The following is a 13,328-nucleotide window of genomic DNA, read 5'->3' as shown; positions in this document are numbered from 1 at the left end:
GAGCCATAATTATCTTTGTTTTCTTCCTAATCCAAAGAAGTGAGTCCAAATCTATGCGCTACAAAACCTGCTTTCCAACTGATGAATAGTGTCACTACATCGGCATTAAAAATTCAAACGACGTTGGCTTTGCTTGGTAAATTTCTGGGTGCTTTTAATTTGAAGGTGCGTGTCCGAAATTTCCGTCGCGATAGTAAACAGACAAGATGGCGGCCCGGTGGGTCCTTTCACCGTCCAGATACTGGATGACTCGGTTCCTCTCCCCTGCGGAGTTGAGGCGGACGGGCTGCCTCAGGTAAGGCTGTGACGTCACTCGAAACGCTCATCGGTTGACGCTGAACCACGTGACAGACGAAAGCGTGAGGATTGTTTCATCACCACCTCCACTTCACCTTCACCTCCAGGAGGGTGGGGGGTCTGACTGACCCTCCTACACATGGTGACCAAATGTATAGACAACCGTGTAGAAGAATGCTGCCTTGCGGTGAAATGAATGGTTGTAATAATCCTCAAGTTACATTCAAATAAATCATTAAAATTAACAGTATTCCGATAAACTACATGTGTGGGTTTAGTCTTGATCCCTTATCGATCATCTGTCACTTCTTCTCAGGGTGCGCTGCACCGCCGTTGCCATGACAACAGCTCCTGTAGTAGCAAAAATTCCGAGAGGTTCTCAGAAAGAGAGGCAGGAAGAAAATAAGAGACGAGGAGGAGTCTTGTGGGCCGCATTTGGTGAGGACCTGGTTGTTTTTCCCAGATGACAGTTTGACCCGACTGAAGGTTCTGGTTCTGCAGCTCTGAGTCTATTTGGGCAGCAAGAACAAAAAGACGAAGTCCAGGAGAAACATGACGAGATGGTTCTGCTGTTAAAGAAGGCCAAGGTACCAGGACCCTCACTGGGCTGTGTGCATAGCACCGTGGTTCTGGTCCTGTGGTCCTGACCTCTGGTTCTGTGTCCAGCTCAGTATTTACCGTGGGAACATGGAGGACGCAACGGATTTCCTCCATAAAGCTGTTGTATTGGCTCACCAGCTGCAGGACCAGGCAGCCATCATCTACACCTACATCCAGGTACCCAGGTAACCACATGACCGGGCAGCAAGTGACGACCTTTCACCTCATCTCTGTTTCCTCCTCAGATGGCGAACTTGGCGTTTGTGCGGGGTCAGCTGGACAGTGTGAGTTGTCACTCGTGATTTTGTCAGGATGGCTTCACCTGATGACCTTGCACTTATCTAATCCAGATCTTGTTTTGGATTCTAGGCTGAAAAACTTTTTAAAGCTGCCATGAGTTTCATGCTGTCGGGGGGAACGGCACAGGTAAGTGAGCCTGTGTGTGTTGTCGCCATGTTTGTGTTGAATTGTCTCTTTGACCAGGACGACAACGCCATCATTGAAATGTCTCTGAAACTGGCGACCATCTACGCTGAGCAAAACAAGTGAGTCAGAGGCCACATGCTAGCGCACGACATCACTCACAGTTGCTTGTGTTCCTTATAGGAAGGAGCTAGCTGAACATGGGTTCCGGTTCTGTTTGGACTCACTGGAGGCGAAGCTTAAGCAACTTTGCAAGCAGCCTCCAGGCAAGGAGGTCGCTGGTGAGGTCACAGGTCATGTGCTCACAGGGGAAGAGGAAGACCTGAGGAAAGAGACTCGTCTCCTGTTGGGACTCTGTTTGGACTCCCGAGCCCGCTACAGAATGTCTTTTCGACAGCTGGATCAGGCAGAAACGGACTACAGGTCTGCTCTGGACATCTGTGCCCAGGAACAGGGCGAGGCTCACCCTCAGGTACCGGACGCTGTGACTAGTTTGGGATGGAGGGATCAGTCCATTGTGGTTCTCACTCCTCACTTCTTCCAGACACTGGTTCTGATGAGCGACTTGGCCACGGTCTTGGATCTGCAGGGGCGCTATGATGAGGCACTGGTTCTGGTCCAGAAGGCAGTGGATCTGGGTCGCTTAGCCCGCAACGAAGACCAACACGTGTTACTCAGCAATCTAGCCGGAGTCCTGCTGCACATGGGAAGATACGAGGAGGCGGAACGGATCTACAAGGAGGCTATGTTCCAGGCCAAGCAGGTCGGGGACCAGGCGACCCAGGACCAGATCCAGGAAAGTCTAGAGGAGCTGATGAGGAGGAAGCAAAAGTGAAGGACATTCACTGGATCTCACTGGTAGTCAGTGAATGCATCGGTGCTTCAGTGACTCCAGTGACCCCCGGGGGGCGGCGAGACTTCTGTCATGTGACACGCTCAACTTCACCTGGGGAATAAACACAAACAAACAAAGTGGTGATTAAGTTGTTTGACTCAAGCAGCGGCCACTGGTTCTGACCCAATACTGCCACCTCCCTGGACTTTCCCACGAGATGTGAACTTCCTGTTGTCTGTTGGCTGAGATTTCCACACAAAAAGTCGTGCTGACTGTAAACACACCTGAAACACACACACACACACGGTGAGAAACTCACACACAGACTGTCATGCTAACACCATCATATTATGATCATAACACGCACAGCAGCTATAAAAGCTCATGCTGCTGTGGTCAGTAGTGAGGTAGGTCTCATGCTCATCCTCTCAGGTGGTGGTCACTGCTTCCATCACGGGTCTAGACAGACTGCGGAGTGGCAGCCGGACCACAGCGGACCTCCTGGATCATCTCAGGCTGCTCTCCTCTCCTTGAGTCCTGACTTTCTTCCGGACCCTAACTAGGATCCAAGTGGAGAAGAGCAGAAGTGAGATCTGAACTTTGTCCTGACTGTGTGAAACGGTCCTGTGACCGGACCACACACACACTTCATTAGCTGATGAGCTTTAGCTCCACAGGTGTCAGGTTTATTTTCTCACAGTCAAGTTAAGACCCCCCACCTCCATCCACTCCGCCCACCCACTTAAAAACTCAGGTTCTCCTGCTGCTGGAGAAGTTCTGAAGGTGCCATGGCTGAGCTGCAGACTCCAAAGCAGGTAGGAGCTAACTCCTCACAGACACTTACACGCAAACTAAATGCTTTTGGTTCCAGGTCAGTGTTGAGCTCCATCAGCTGGTCTCGGATCGGAACCAGCAGCTTGAGTGGCAGAAAGAGACGTGCCACTCGAGTGAGGGGGTGGGGCTTGACGTGGCGTCCCTGTGTTTGATCCACAGCATCTTCAAACGGGGTGAGCCTAACTGGTGCCGCTGGTATATGAACATGGCGCCATAGATGATGACACAAAATGTGTCGCAGGTGCAGTGATCCTGGACATGGAGGAGAGCTCAGTGGGCGGAGTTTTCTCACAGCTGGCGGATCACGTGGCATCAACACCTGAAGGCCGCAAAAGGATTCTGAACGTCCTAATGCGTCCGCACAGGTCCATCCTCCGTCTCCCCTCCCTGCTGTCGGTCCTGTCTGATGTGTTTTTTTTAATAGATACAAGCATGAGTCGGAGTCCGGCAACCACAGGGTCGACCGGAACCAGGTGCTGACTCATGAACTCATAGTTTTATTTTCTCACAAATTTAATCCTAGTGCATCTACATTTGTAGGTGGCCCCGCCCACAGCTGTGAGGGACTCGTGCACGGGCGCAATCGTCCTCACAGGTAAGACCCGAGTGGCCTCTCTCAACCGGAAGCAGCTCTTATTTCCTCCCACTCACGGCAGGCAGAGTGGACTTCTTGGACACGCCTGCTGCGGCGTTCGTGCGTCTGAAAGAAGCCGTCACTCTGGAGTCCTTGCTGAACGTCCCTGTCCGATTTCTGATCCTGCTGCTGGCTCCCTCTACTGCCACGGTAGACCCTCAGCAGCTGGGACGCTGCGTCAGCACTCTGGTGTCAGACCAGGTAAACCCTGGAACCATATCCCTTCCCCATCCAGAACCTGACCGCAGTTTTCTCTTTGTTTTCGGCTTCTTAAGGAATTTTTGGGGGCACTAGTCCAAGCTCAGGACCAGGAGGACCTGATCGAGGCCATTACTGGCTTTCTGGTCACACCCCCGGCCGAAGACCCTCTGAGACTCCCCGGTACATCTGGGTGGGCAGCGGAGGTACAGACCCAGTTCCGCTAATACCAGCCTTTTTGGTTTCTCCAGATTGTGGGACACCATCTAAACTGGATCATGATCTCCTCAGCCGGTCCGGTCGTGTGTTTGGCGGCCTGGTTAGTGATGTCACCCGACGGTACCCTCAGTACCTGAGCGACATCAAAGACGCACTAAACCCGCAGTGTTTGGCTGCCGTCTTGTTCATCTACTTTGCTGCACTGGCACCTGCGGTCACCTTCGGCGGTCTTCTGGGTATGATTAATTCGTTCATCTTGCTGGACCAATCCAACCCCTTTGCTCTGGAGGTTTCTATATCTGACCTTCTCGAGGTGGAGTCCCATCACATGAGAACCACAAGTTCACTAACATGGCTGTGGTGTCCCAGGTGAGAAGACCGGTGGCCTGATAGGCGTGTCTGAGCTGATCATTGCGACATCGGTCCAGGGCCTGGTCTTCAGTCTGCTGGGGGCGCAGCCTCTGCTGGTGATCGGGTTCTCCGGACCACTGCTGGTGTTCGAGGAGGCTTTCTTCACTGTGAGTGCTTTAACTCTTCTAATAGTCGACAAGCTATAAGCCGTATGTGTATGTAGTTTTGTGAGCAGATTGGTGTGGAGTACCTGACAGGTCGGGTCTGGATCGGGTTCTGGCTGATTCTGATTGTTGTCCTGACGGTGGCCCTGGAGGGAAGCGTTCTGGTCCGCTTCCTGTCTCGCTTCACTCAAGAGATCTTCTCCTTCCTCATCTCCCTCATCTTCATCTATGAGACCTTTGCAAAGCTGGCCAAGGTCAGAGGTCACAGAGAGGTCACGTCTCTACCCGGTGCCGTCACTGAAGTGTCCAAAAGTGTTTTTTTTAATTTTTTTTTATAAATCTAGATCTTCAAAGAAAATCCTCTCTGTTGCTACGTAAACAACACAGCAACTTTGTTGCCAGGCAACACGACAGGGGCCCACCTAAGGGTCAATGAAGACCCCAACATTGCGCTGATGTCACTGGTCCTCATGGGCGGAACGTTCCTGATGGCCTGCTACCTGAGGAAGTTCAGGAACAGCAGCTTCTTTCCAGGACGGGTCAGTACCACCATTCACACACACACACGTACACGCACACTGAGGCTGTCTGTTGTGCTGCAGCTGCGACGGGTCATTGGGGACTTCGGGGTTCCAATCTCAATCCTGGTCATGGTTCTGGCGGACGTGGCGTCGGGAGACACGTACACGCAGGTGAGGTCAGAGGTCACCACTCACCGCGTCATGGTCATTCCTGACCAACTTTCGACTGACCATCAGAAACTGCGGGTTCCGTCTGGGTTGTCGGTGTCCACTCCCGAGAAGCGGGGCTGGTTGGTGTCTCCTCTGGGCTCCGAGCGGCACTTCCCACCCTGGATGATGTTTGCTAGCTTCCTGCCTGCAGTCCTTGTCTTCATCCTTCTCTTCATGGAGTCCCAGATCACAGCGTAATGACCAGTCACCCATCCGCTCTCCGACTGTGCCTCAGCAGTCACGTCCCATTTGTGGTTTTAGTCTGATCGTCAGTAAGAAGGAGCGGATGCTGAGGAAGGGGACGGGCTTCCACCTAGACCTGCTCATCATTGTTCTAGTTGGGGGAGTCTCAGCGCTCTTCGGATTACCCTGGCTGTCCGCTGCCACGGTCCGCTCAGTCACGCACACCAACGCCCTGACTGTGATGAGCAAGGCTGTGAGCAGTGGCGACCCGGCCCATATCCAGGAGGTCAAGGAGCAGAGGGTGACTGGGTTCCTGGTGGCGCTTTTAGTGGGTGAGAACGGTTTTGGTCCACACTCCTGGAAGCTTCGGGCATTTTCTGTCTGTTTTCACCCACAGGACTTTCTGTGGTCGCCGGGAAGCTGCTGGGTCAGATCCCCCTTGCAGTTCTGTTCGGAATCTTCCTCTACATGGGTGTGATGTCTCTGACTGGAGTCCAGCTGACCGAGCGGCTGATTCTGCTTCTGATGCCGCCAAAGTACCATCCAAACCGTGGCTACGTTCGTGGCGTGAGTCCTGATCACTACTTGAACCGGACCTAAACAAGCAGAACCAGTCCTGCAAATATAAGAGAAGGTGTTGGTTCTTGTGGACTCAAGCTTTTTTTTTTATTTATATGTTGCACCTGTTGCTTATTAGGTGAGGATGATGAGGATGCACCTCTTCACTGTGGTCCAGCTGCTCTGTCTGACTGTGCTCTGGGTTGTCATGGCAACAGCGGCGGCGCTCTCCTTCCCTTTCGTGCTGCTCCTCACTGTCCCACTGCGGCGGCTGCTGCTGCCGCGGATCTTCTCGGCCACAGAGCTGCGCTATGTGAGTACCGCCGGTGTGACGCTACCTGTCATTGCAACCAGCCATGACCTCTGACCTCTCCCTATCTGCAGCTGGATGCTGATGATGCGGTGCCCGTGGAGGTGGAGGGGCCAGTGTGAGCTGCATCACTGGTTCTTTCCCCATGTTTTTTTTCAGTCAGTGACTCTTTTTCTTTATGTGGTGCTCAGGTGTGAGTTTACAGCATCACACACCTGAACTCACCTGACCGCCCTCGACTCACCTGTAGGGGAGCAAACATTTTTATTTGTCTCTGAATGAAAACCAATAAAATAAAAATACAGGACCCCAGGCTGATGATGATGATGGTCTCACACACTCACACACACACACGCTGACATCTGACACCTCAGCATATCTGCAACAGCTGACGTTTGAGTGTCTAAAAACAGCTCTGGCAAGGAGAGGGGGGTCTTCACTCCAGTGGCCACTGGACTTCAGTTAGAGACGGTGGTCCTCCGGCGGTCACCTCGATCTGTTTCAGTTTTTGTTCGAGTTAAGTCCTCGATTTTGGAGAGTCTTGAGGAACTGGATCGGGGACAGTCATGGAGGGTCTGGAGAAGCAGCTGGTTTGTCCAATCTGTCTGGAGATGTTCTCTAAACCAGTGGTCATCCTGCCATGTCAACATAACCTCTGCAGGAAGTGTGCCAACGACGTCTTCCAGGTGCAGCTCTTTCACATCTTGATACATGTTTGTGACCTTGATGTGGACTAATTGCTGGAGAGAGAGTCAGGTATCGCTGGTCTCTAGCAAGGCCTCGTCTCTTAGCTGGATCTTTTGGTCAGGAGGGGTGTCTGTGGCATGGAAGTGTCTCTGGTGTGGACATGCCTGTGAGGTGGATGTGTAAATGGAGTGGATGATTCACTGGTGTCTGTGCTGAGAAGGTACCTCTGGCATGGACTTGTCTGTGGCATGGATGAGTCAGGTAGGGACATGTGTCCAAGGTGGAGGCGTCTTCCTTGTATGCTGTTCAGGAGTGATGCAGTGTCCATTTGTCCAGGCAGCGAACCCGTATTTGTCCACTCGTAGTGGCTCCACAGTGACCTCTGGTGGACGCTTCCGCTGTCCGTCCTGCCGTCATGAAGTTGTTTTGGACAGACATGGAGTCTACGGACTCCAACGCAACCTATTGGTGGAAAACATCATCGACATGTACAAGCAGGAGCCCAGGTACAAACACACTTGCTGATGGACTTCCCCCATGGCCTTGACCACTGGTTGTGTTTAGTAAGGCACCGGCAGCGCAGGTGAGGCCGGAGCCCCAGCTCAGGTGTTCCGAGCACGAGGACGAGAAGATCAACATCTACTGTGTGAGCTGCAGCGCCCCCACATGCTCGTTGTGTAAAGTGTTCGGTGTGCATAAAGACTGCCAGGTGGCGCCGTTGGATACAGTATTCACATCCCAGAAGGTGAGCCAATCACTGCTCGGCTGTCTTCCTGACGTCACCAGTGACCAAACCTTGCGTCCAGGCTGAACTCACTGACTGCATCTCTATGCTGGTCGGAACCGGAGACCGGATCAGAAGCTTCATCAGTGAACTGGATCAGAACTGCCGTGCTGTGGAAGTGAGTGTGGGGGAGATGGGTCAGGGGAGGAGCCTAACTTTCTGACTGGACGGCCGTTGTGTCTTTGTCTCCTTCTCAGGAGAATGGAAGGCGGCAAAAGTCAAAGGTCTGTGAGTCGTTCGATCACCTGTTTGCTGTGCTGGAGGAGAGGAAGAGTGAGCTGACGGTCCGAATCAGCGCCGAGCAGGAGGAAAAGCTGGACTATGTCCGCGGGCTCCGCCGGAAGTACAGCGAGCACCTGGAGAACTCTGTAAAGATTCTGGAGAATGCCATCCAGACTCTGGAGGAATCAGAAATGGCAGTCTTCTTACAGGTGAGCCTCACAACTCTACCTGGCCTGAAGGCATCATGAGTGACGTTGTGTTCCCCGCAGGCAGCCAGACCGCTGCTGCGCAGGTGAGTGTCACATGCCCAGTCGACTCACCATCGACCCATCATGGCTGACCTCTGGTGTCTTCCGGCAGAATGGTGGAAGAAACCGACCACCGTCACCTGGACAAAGTTCAGCTCGGCTACGAGAACATGGAGCATTTCAAAGCCAACTTTTCCCACCAAAGACGGGCTCTGGAGAGCATCAACTTCCTGACAGGTTAAACACCCAGTTTCAGAACCAGTGCCTGCTTCAGTCTGAATGAAATTTGTTTGTCTGTGTTTATTGTGCAGCCCAAGAAGAAGGCCGAGAAGGTGTGAAGTCGGTGATAGGGATGTCTCCGGTCCTGCCAAATCCTCCAACAACGCAGGCCATTCACCCCACAGCTCCTCCACCTCAGAGATCCCAAGAGGCTCTGGTACCTAACAGGTCCACAGACTCCCCACTGAGGGCCACAGTGAATCCATCCCCTCAGATAGCCACAGAGGCTCTGCCCCCTCAGAGAACTGCAGCAAACCCACCACCTCAGAGAACCACAGCAAATCCAACCCTGCAGACATCGACTGAGACTCCGCCCGCTCCTGCCACACCCAGGGACGTGAGCGTGTCGTCTGAGGTCTGTCATTGTTTCTTTGAGAAGCTTTACGGTTGGGAGGGAGGCTGGATTAAGGAGTGGAGGGGTGTTGCTCAAGGGTAAGACTTGATCCTCGACCAGGTCAGACCAGCTGCTCTTGTGTCTGTGCAGGTCCAGCCGGAGGACGAAGACGGACAGAGACACGTTTTCTCCTTCAGCTGGTTGAACCAAAAATGACAACATGGTCTTCATCTTCATCATCACCCACTTCACCCTCATCTTCATCAACCTGTGACTGATGTACTGATTGTGTAAATGAAATTAAATGAAATTGACAAATCTGTTGAGAAACTGTCCCAAACTGTACCAAAAAAATGCACTTTAGAACCAGTTAATACATCACTGTTCTGTTCTTTAAGGAAGAAGCGAAAGGCAAATTATCCAAAGCTAATGAACTTCATCACGGTGGGATGGAAACCCTGTCTAACAAATGCTTTTACTTAACTGATTTTACTTCAACAAATGTGAAAAGAAAAGCGGCGAAACGTCCATATTGACTGCCCATGTCTCTAGACTGCTGGAGACCGCAATCCATACAAATACGAAGATGAATTTAGAATGTGTATTCTTTGAATTCTCAATAAGGAAAGCGAATGAGATTAATTTCGAAATAACATTTATACTGAAGCGGTTTAAAAGCGACACTTGCGCAATAACAATAGTTTACAGGTGCATTTCCGGTGTGCTTCTCATCGCGTGACGCTTTTTTCGAGGGTCGTCAGGACCGGACTATCCTGAGCTGGACCCAATTCGATCGATCGGTTCTAGTGAGTTTATCGTGAAATCGTCAGGATTTCTTAATAGATTTGAGGCTACGTGAGTTCTTCGTGGCTCTTATTTTGAAAGACTCGAGTGGAAGTGGAGGGTGGGCAGCTTCTCGGGTCCTCAGTAAGATAAAGCTCGTTTCTTCTGAGGAGGGTCTTTCTCGTCATGACTGGTCGGGTACGAGTTGTGGAGCTGCTTCGGCGGCTTGAGAGCGCAGCGTAAGTTTGCTTTTTGCACTGCCGTCGACCTATTACTTTGGCTCTGCTCAACCTTTGCAATACTTCAACCACTATGTGACGTCACCTGCTCCATGCTATTCATATGGTGTATAAAAAACGCGCTAGTTTTGGAATTTGATTCCAAATGTAGTTAAACCGTCTGTTTAATGGTGACGCCCAGCAAGCTTTGACATTTACCAACATCAAGAACTAATGTGGATCACGGCTGAAGGTTAAAAAATGGTTGAAAGTAATAACCGCAAAGGCAATCCGCGTGAACCAAACGTGTTTTCCTGTTCGCACCTTGTTTTTACGACGGTTACCTCTGACCCAAGTTCATGGTCGCTACCCGCGCCGTCTTGTGGTGACAAAACAACAGTACACCCAACGCGTTACATTGGTAATGACACCGAGCTGCTGTTGCTGCATGTTTTGTAGAAATATAATGTATAGAATATATTTAGTTGACATGTTTACCTCAGGATAGTGTTGACCTATGACCCCCTTAGCAGATGCACCTAAGTTCCAACCTGAAACTGGTCCACAGAACTAGAATCAGAATCAAGAGTCAGTCTGGTTAGGCTGACTTGGACCACAATCAGGTCCAGTTTCACTCTGTTGACCTCCACCTCATGTATAGACTTTCGAGGGGTGTCAGAACTAACTCCACCCAGGTTCCTGGTGTTTTTTCTTTAAGATATAAAAGGACAAGAGTCTAACACAAACTACACACAGGTGGTAGTCAAGTGTGTGTGTGTGTGTTCTCACAGGTGCAGATGTCCCGCTCACTCCAACACGTTCCACCAAGGTAACTCACTCTTGCACAGTCACTCACGCACAGACACTCATTAACAGAGGTTCGCGGTGCAGGGGCAGCGGTTACATGCAGCAAGAGAGAGACGGATTACGCCTTCGAGGTGATGGCACCAGCCAGCTGCTGAGTCAGTCCCTCAACTGAATTAACAAGTCTAAATATGTCCGTCAGATGGCGAGCTCCAACATCCGCTATGGAGAGGGGGTGACGCGAGAGATCGGAATGGTGATATACGCTTTATTTCTTATCATCATCATCATCATCCTCACCAGTCTGGCCTCCATCCTGCAGGACCTGCAGAATATGGGCGCTCGGAACGTGTGTCTGATGACTGACAAGAACCTGTCCAGCTTGCCTCCAGTGAAGGCGGTTCTGGAGTCACTGTCTTCCAATGGAGTTAATTTCCGGGTCTATGACGACGTGAGGGTGGAGCCGACGGATGGAAGGTGGTGCCACTTGTTGCCTCCAAGTGGGAAGTGTAAGCTTGTGCTCCAACATGTGTGTTTGTGTTGCAGTTTCATGGATGCGATCGCGTTCGCCAAGAAGGAAACATTCGACATGTTCGTGGCTGTCGGCGGCGGCTCTGTGATCGACACCTGCAAAGCAGCTAATCTGTACTCGTGCCACCCCGAGGCCGACTTCCTGGACTTTGTCAACGCCCCCATTGGAAAAGGAAAGCCCATCACCAAGGCGCTGAAGCCGCTGATTGCAGGTGGATCTCTTTGCGTGTCCTTGGAAACAAGGACTTTCAAGCTGAAGAGTTTGTCGTCTGTTTCAGTTCCAACCACGGCAGGAACTGGAAGCGAGACCACTGGCGTTGCCATCTTTGACTATGAGCCCTTGAAGGCCAAGACAGGTGACCCCGATCGTTTCAGCGAGGAGGTGACGTTGATGTGACCGAAGCATCTGTGTTCAGGAATTGCCAGCAGAACCATCAGACCGATGCTAGGCCTGGTCGACCCGCTGCACACACTGAGCATGCCCAGTAGAGTCACTGCCAACAGTGGCTTTGATGTCCTGTGGTGGGTTGAGCTTTTATTTGAATGAATCCTTTGTTATTTTTCACTCATGCATCCGCATCATCGTCCACTCATGCAGTCATGCGTTGGAGTCCTACACCGCACTGCCGTATCACCAGCGACGTCCCTGCCCTCCCAACCCCATCAACCGACCTGCCTACCAGGGCAGCAACCCCATCAGTGACGTCTGGTCCAGGCACGCCCTCAAGGTCGTGGCCAAGTATTTGAAAAGGTGACACACACGTATTCCAAACTGTTCCAAAGAAGCGAAAGTGAGTGTGAAACCAATGCGACTGATGCGTTGTTTCGGTGGTGACCTGTGGCGCCATTTTTACGTTTGATCTGAAGATACAATAAGACACGTGTGTTTGCAGAGCTGTCAATGATCCAGAAGATGTGGAGGCTCGCTCCAGCATGCACCTCGCCAGTGTATTTGCTGGAATTGGTTTTGGAAACGCTGGAGTTCATCTGTGGTGAGTATATCGGCCCCTCTTGGCACTACAGCGATCTGTGACATGATCATTAATATCTTGTGTATTTTCAGTCATGGAATGTCGTATCCCATAGCAGGAAATGTGAAGACCCACCAGGCTGCTGGGTACAACGTAGAGCACCCCCTGGTGGTGAGTGAATGCAGCTGAAAACGTTGACTGGCCGAGCAGATAGGAGGCGCTCTAGAGTTGTGACTGTGTGTTTCAGCCTCACGGTCTCTCCGTCGTCCTGACGTCCCCAGCCGTCTTCAAGTTCACTGCTTCAATGTGTCCAGAGCGCCACCTGGATGCTGCCGAGATCCTGGGTATGGCTGAACCACATGATGATTTCACTGTTCTGTTTGTGAGACTCTGTGTGGCGCACAGGTGCTGACATCAGTCGACTGAAGAAGGAGGACGCGGGGCTTGTTCTGGCCGACCAGCTGCGGCAGTTTCTCTACGACCTGCAGGTGGAGGATGGGCTCGGGGCTCTGGGCTACAAACAGGAGGATATTCCCGACCTGGTCCGAGGAACCATCCCTCAGGTCGGCTTGGCTCTCCAGTGTTAAGTTGTCCTGCTCCGCCATGTTGTGCTGATGGTGTGTGTTTTCAGGAGCGAGTCACAAAACTGTCGCCCCGAGGTCACACAGAGGACGACCTGGAGCAGCTCTTCGCAGACTCCATGAAGCTATACTGAGCGGCTCTATCCAGACTGACAGCAGGATGGCGCTATCGTTCAAAAATCATTTTGCAAAATGTGAAAAGCAGCCATTATTAGTAGCTGTCCTGGAAGTGATTTAGAAATGATTGAGGGTTAACTTTTTTAAATCATAAGTGACACTACGGGTGCATTGAACTCAACGCCAGAATGACTATGAAATAAAACAGACTCATATTTGTTTAAATTCTCATATAGTTTGTTTGTTTTGATTGAATATTGTTGTTGGATTCTTGACCGTAAATCTTTGTAGCACTTACTAATGTGACTGTCACTGATAAATCCTCTCATGACCCTGAACATTTATGAATTAAAGTATGGCTTGATTAACAGTCGTTCGTTGGTTCTGTTTACAACAAAACTCTCGAGTGCCGAACTCCATCTCCCACAATAC

The 13,328-nt window shown here is 51.3% G+C and overlaps 4 protein-coding genes across 5 annotated transcripts; all 4 read left to right on the top strand.

Annotated features, from left to right (window-relative positions):
* The first annotated feature begins 173 nt into the window (after positions 1 to 173).
* Positions 174 to 2,881, top strand: ttc19 (tetratricopeptide repeat domain 19). The gene is made up of 9 exons (XM_053883787.1): positions 174 to 295; positions 614 to 735; positions 799 to 884; positions 964 to 1,074; positions 1,143 to 1,181; positions 1,267 to 1,323; positions 1,381 to 1,442; positions 1,504 to 1,792; positions 1,865 to 2,881. Exons 1-9 carry the CDS (start codon positions 207 to 209, stop codon positions 2,153 to 2,155), a joined length of 1,146 nt encoding a protein of 381 aa, XP_053739762.1. The 5' UTR covers positions 174 to 206; the 3' UTR covers positions 2,156 to 2,881.
* slc4a2a (solute carrier family 4 member 2a) lies at positions 2,838 to 6,581 on the top strand. 2 transcript variants are annotated; one of them, XR_008416427.1, is made up of 15 exons: positions 2,838 to 2,970; positions 3,027 to 3,162; positions 3,231 to 3,354; positions 3,414 to 3,462; positions 3,530 to 3,584; positions 3,646 to 3,824; positions 3,899 to 4,004; positions 4,073 to 4,276; positions 4,410 to 4,558; positions 4,615 to 4,809; positions 4,900 to 5,247; positions 5,314 to 5,480; positions 5,548 to 6,036; positions 6,167 to 6,340; positions 6,412 to 6,581. XR_008416427.1 is itself a non-coding variant. In XM_053883786.1 (15 exons), exons 1-15 carry the CDS (start codon positions 2,944 to 2,946, stop codon positions 6,392 to 6,394), a joined length of 2,391 nt encoding a protein of 796 aa, XP_053739761.1. In that variant the 5' UTR covers positions 2,838 to 2,943; the 3' UTR covers positions 6,395 to 6,581. The 2 variants fall into 2 exon arrangements, 1 of the variants encoding a protein (XP_053739761.1); XM_053883786.1 differs by having other exon boundaries at positions 5,548 to 5,801; positions 5,867 to 6,036; positions 6,167 to 6,581.
* Positions 6,582 to 6,813: 232 nt separating this feature from the next.
* LOC128769567 (E3 ubiquitin-protein ligase TRIM63-like) lies at positions 6,814 to 9,164 on the top strand. Its single transcript, XM_053883386.1, has 9 exons — positions 6,814 to 7,023; positions 7,361 to 7,530; positions 7,589 to 7,769; positions 7,831 to 7,926; positions 8,006 to 8,239; positions 8,300 to 8,322; positions 8,391 to 8,515; positions 8,590 to 8,912; positions 9,042 to 9,164. The coding sequence occupies exons 1-9, from the start codon at positions 6,904 to 6,906 to the stop codon at positions 9,105 to 9,107; spliced, it is 1,338 nt and encodes a 445-aa protein (XP_053739361.1). The 5' UTR covers positions 6,814 to 6,903; the 3' UTR covers positions 9,108 to 9,164.
* A 540-nt stretch (positions 9,165 to 9,704) lies between these two features.
* Positions 9,705 to 13,266, top strand: adhfe1 (alcohol dehydrogenase iron containing 1). Its single transcript, XM_053883304.1, has 14 exons — positions 9,705 to 9,913; positions 10,684 to 10,721; positions 10,784 to 10,830; positions 10,899 to 10,952; positions 11,019 to 11,173; positions 11,243 to 11,439; positions 11,506 to 11,583; positions 11,644 to 11,749; positions 11,826 to 11,978; positions 12,121 to 12,219; positions 12,291 to 12,369; positions 12,446 to 12,542; positions 12,604 to 12,761; positions 12,830 to 13,266. The coding sequence occupies exons 1-14, from the start codon at positions 9,861 to 9,863 to the stop codon at positions 12,911 to 12,913; spliced, it is 1,398 nt and encodes a 465-aa protein (XP_053739279.1). The 5' UTR covers positions 9,705 to 9,860; the 3' UTR covers positions 12,914 to 13,266.
* Positions 13,267 to 13,328: the final 62 nt, after the last annotated feature.

Source organism: Synchiropus splendidus, chromosome 13 (assembly GCF_027744825.2).
Source record: "Synchiropus splendidus isolate RoL2022-P1 chromosome 13, RoL_Sspl_1.0, whole genome shotgun sequence".
Taxonomy (NCBI): domain Eukaryota; kingdom Metazoa; phylum Chordata; class Actinopteri; order Syngnathiformes; family Callionymidae; genus Synchiropus; species Synchiropus splendidus.
This window is presented reverse-complemented; position numbering and strand designations above follow the sequence as displayed.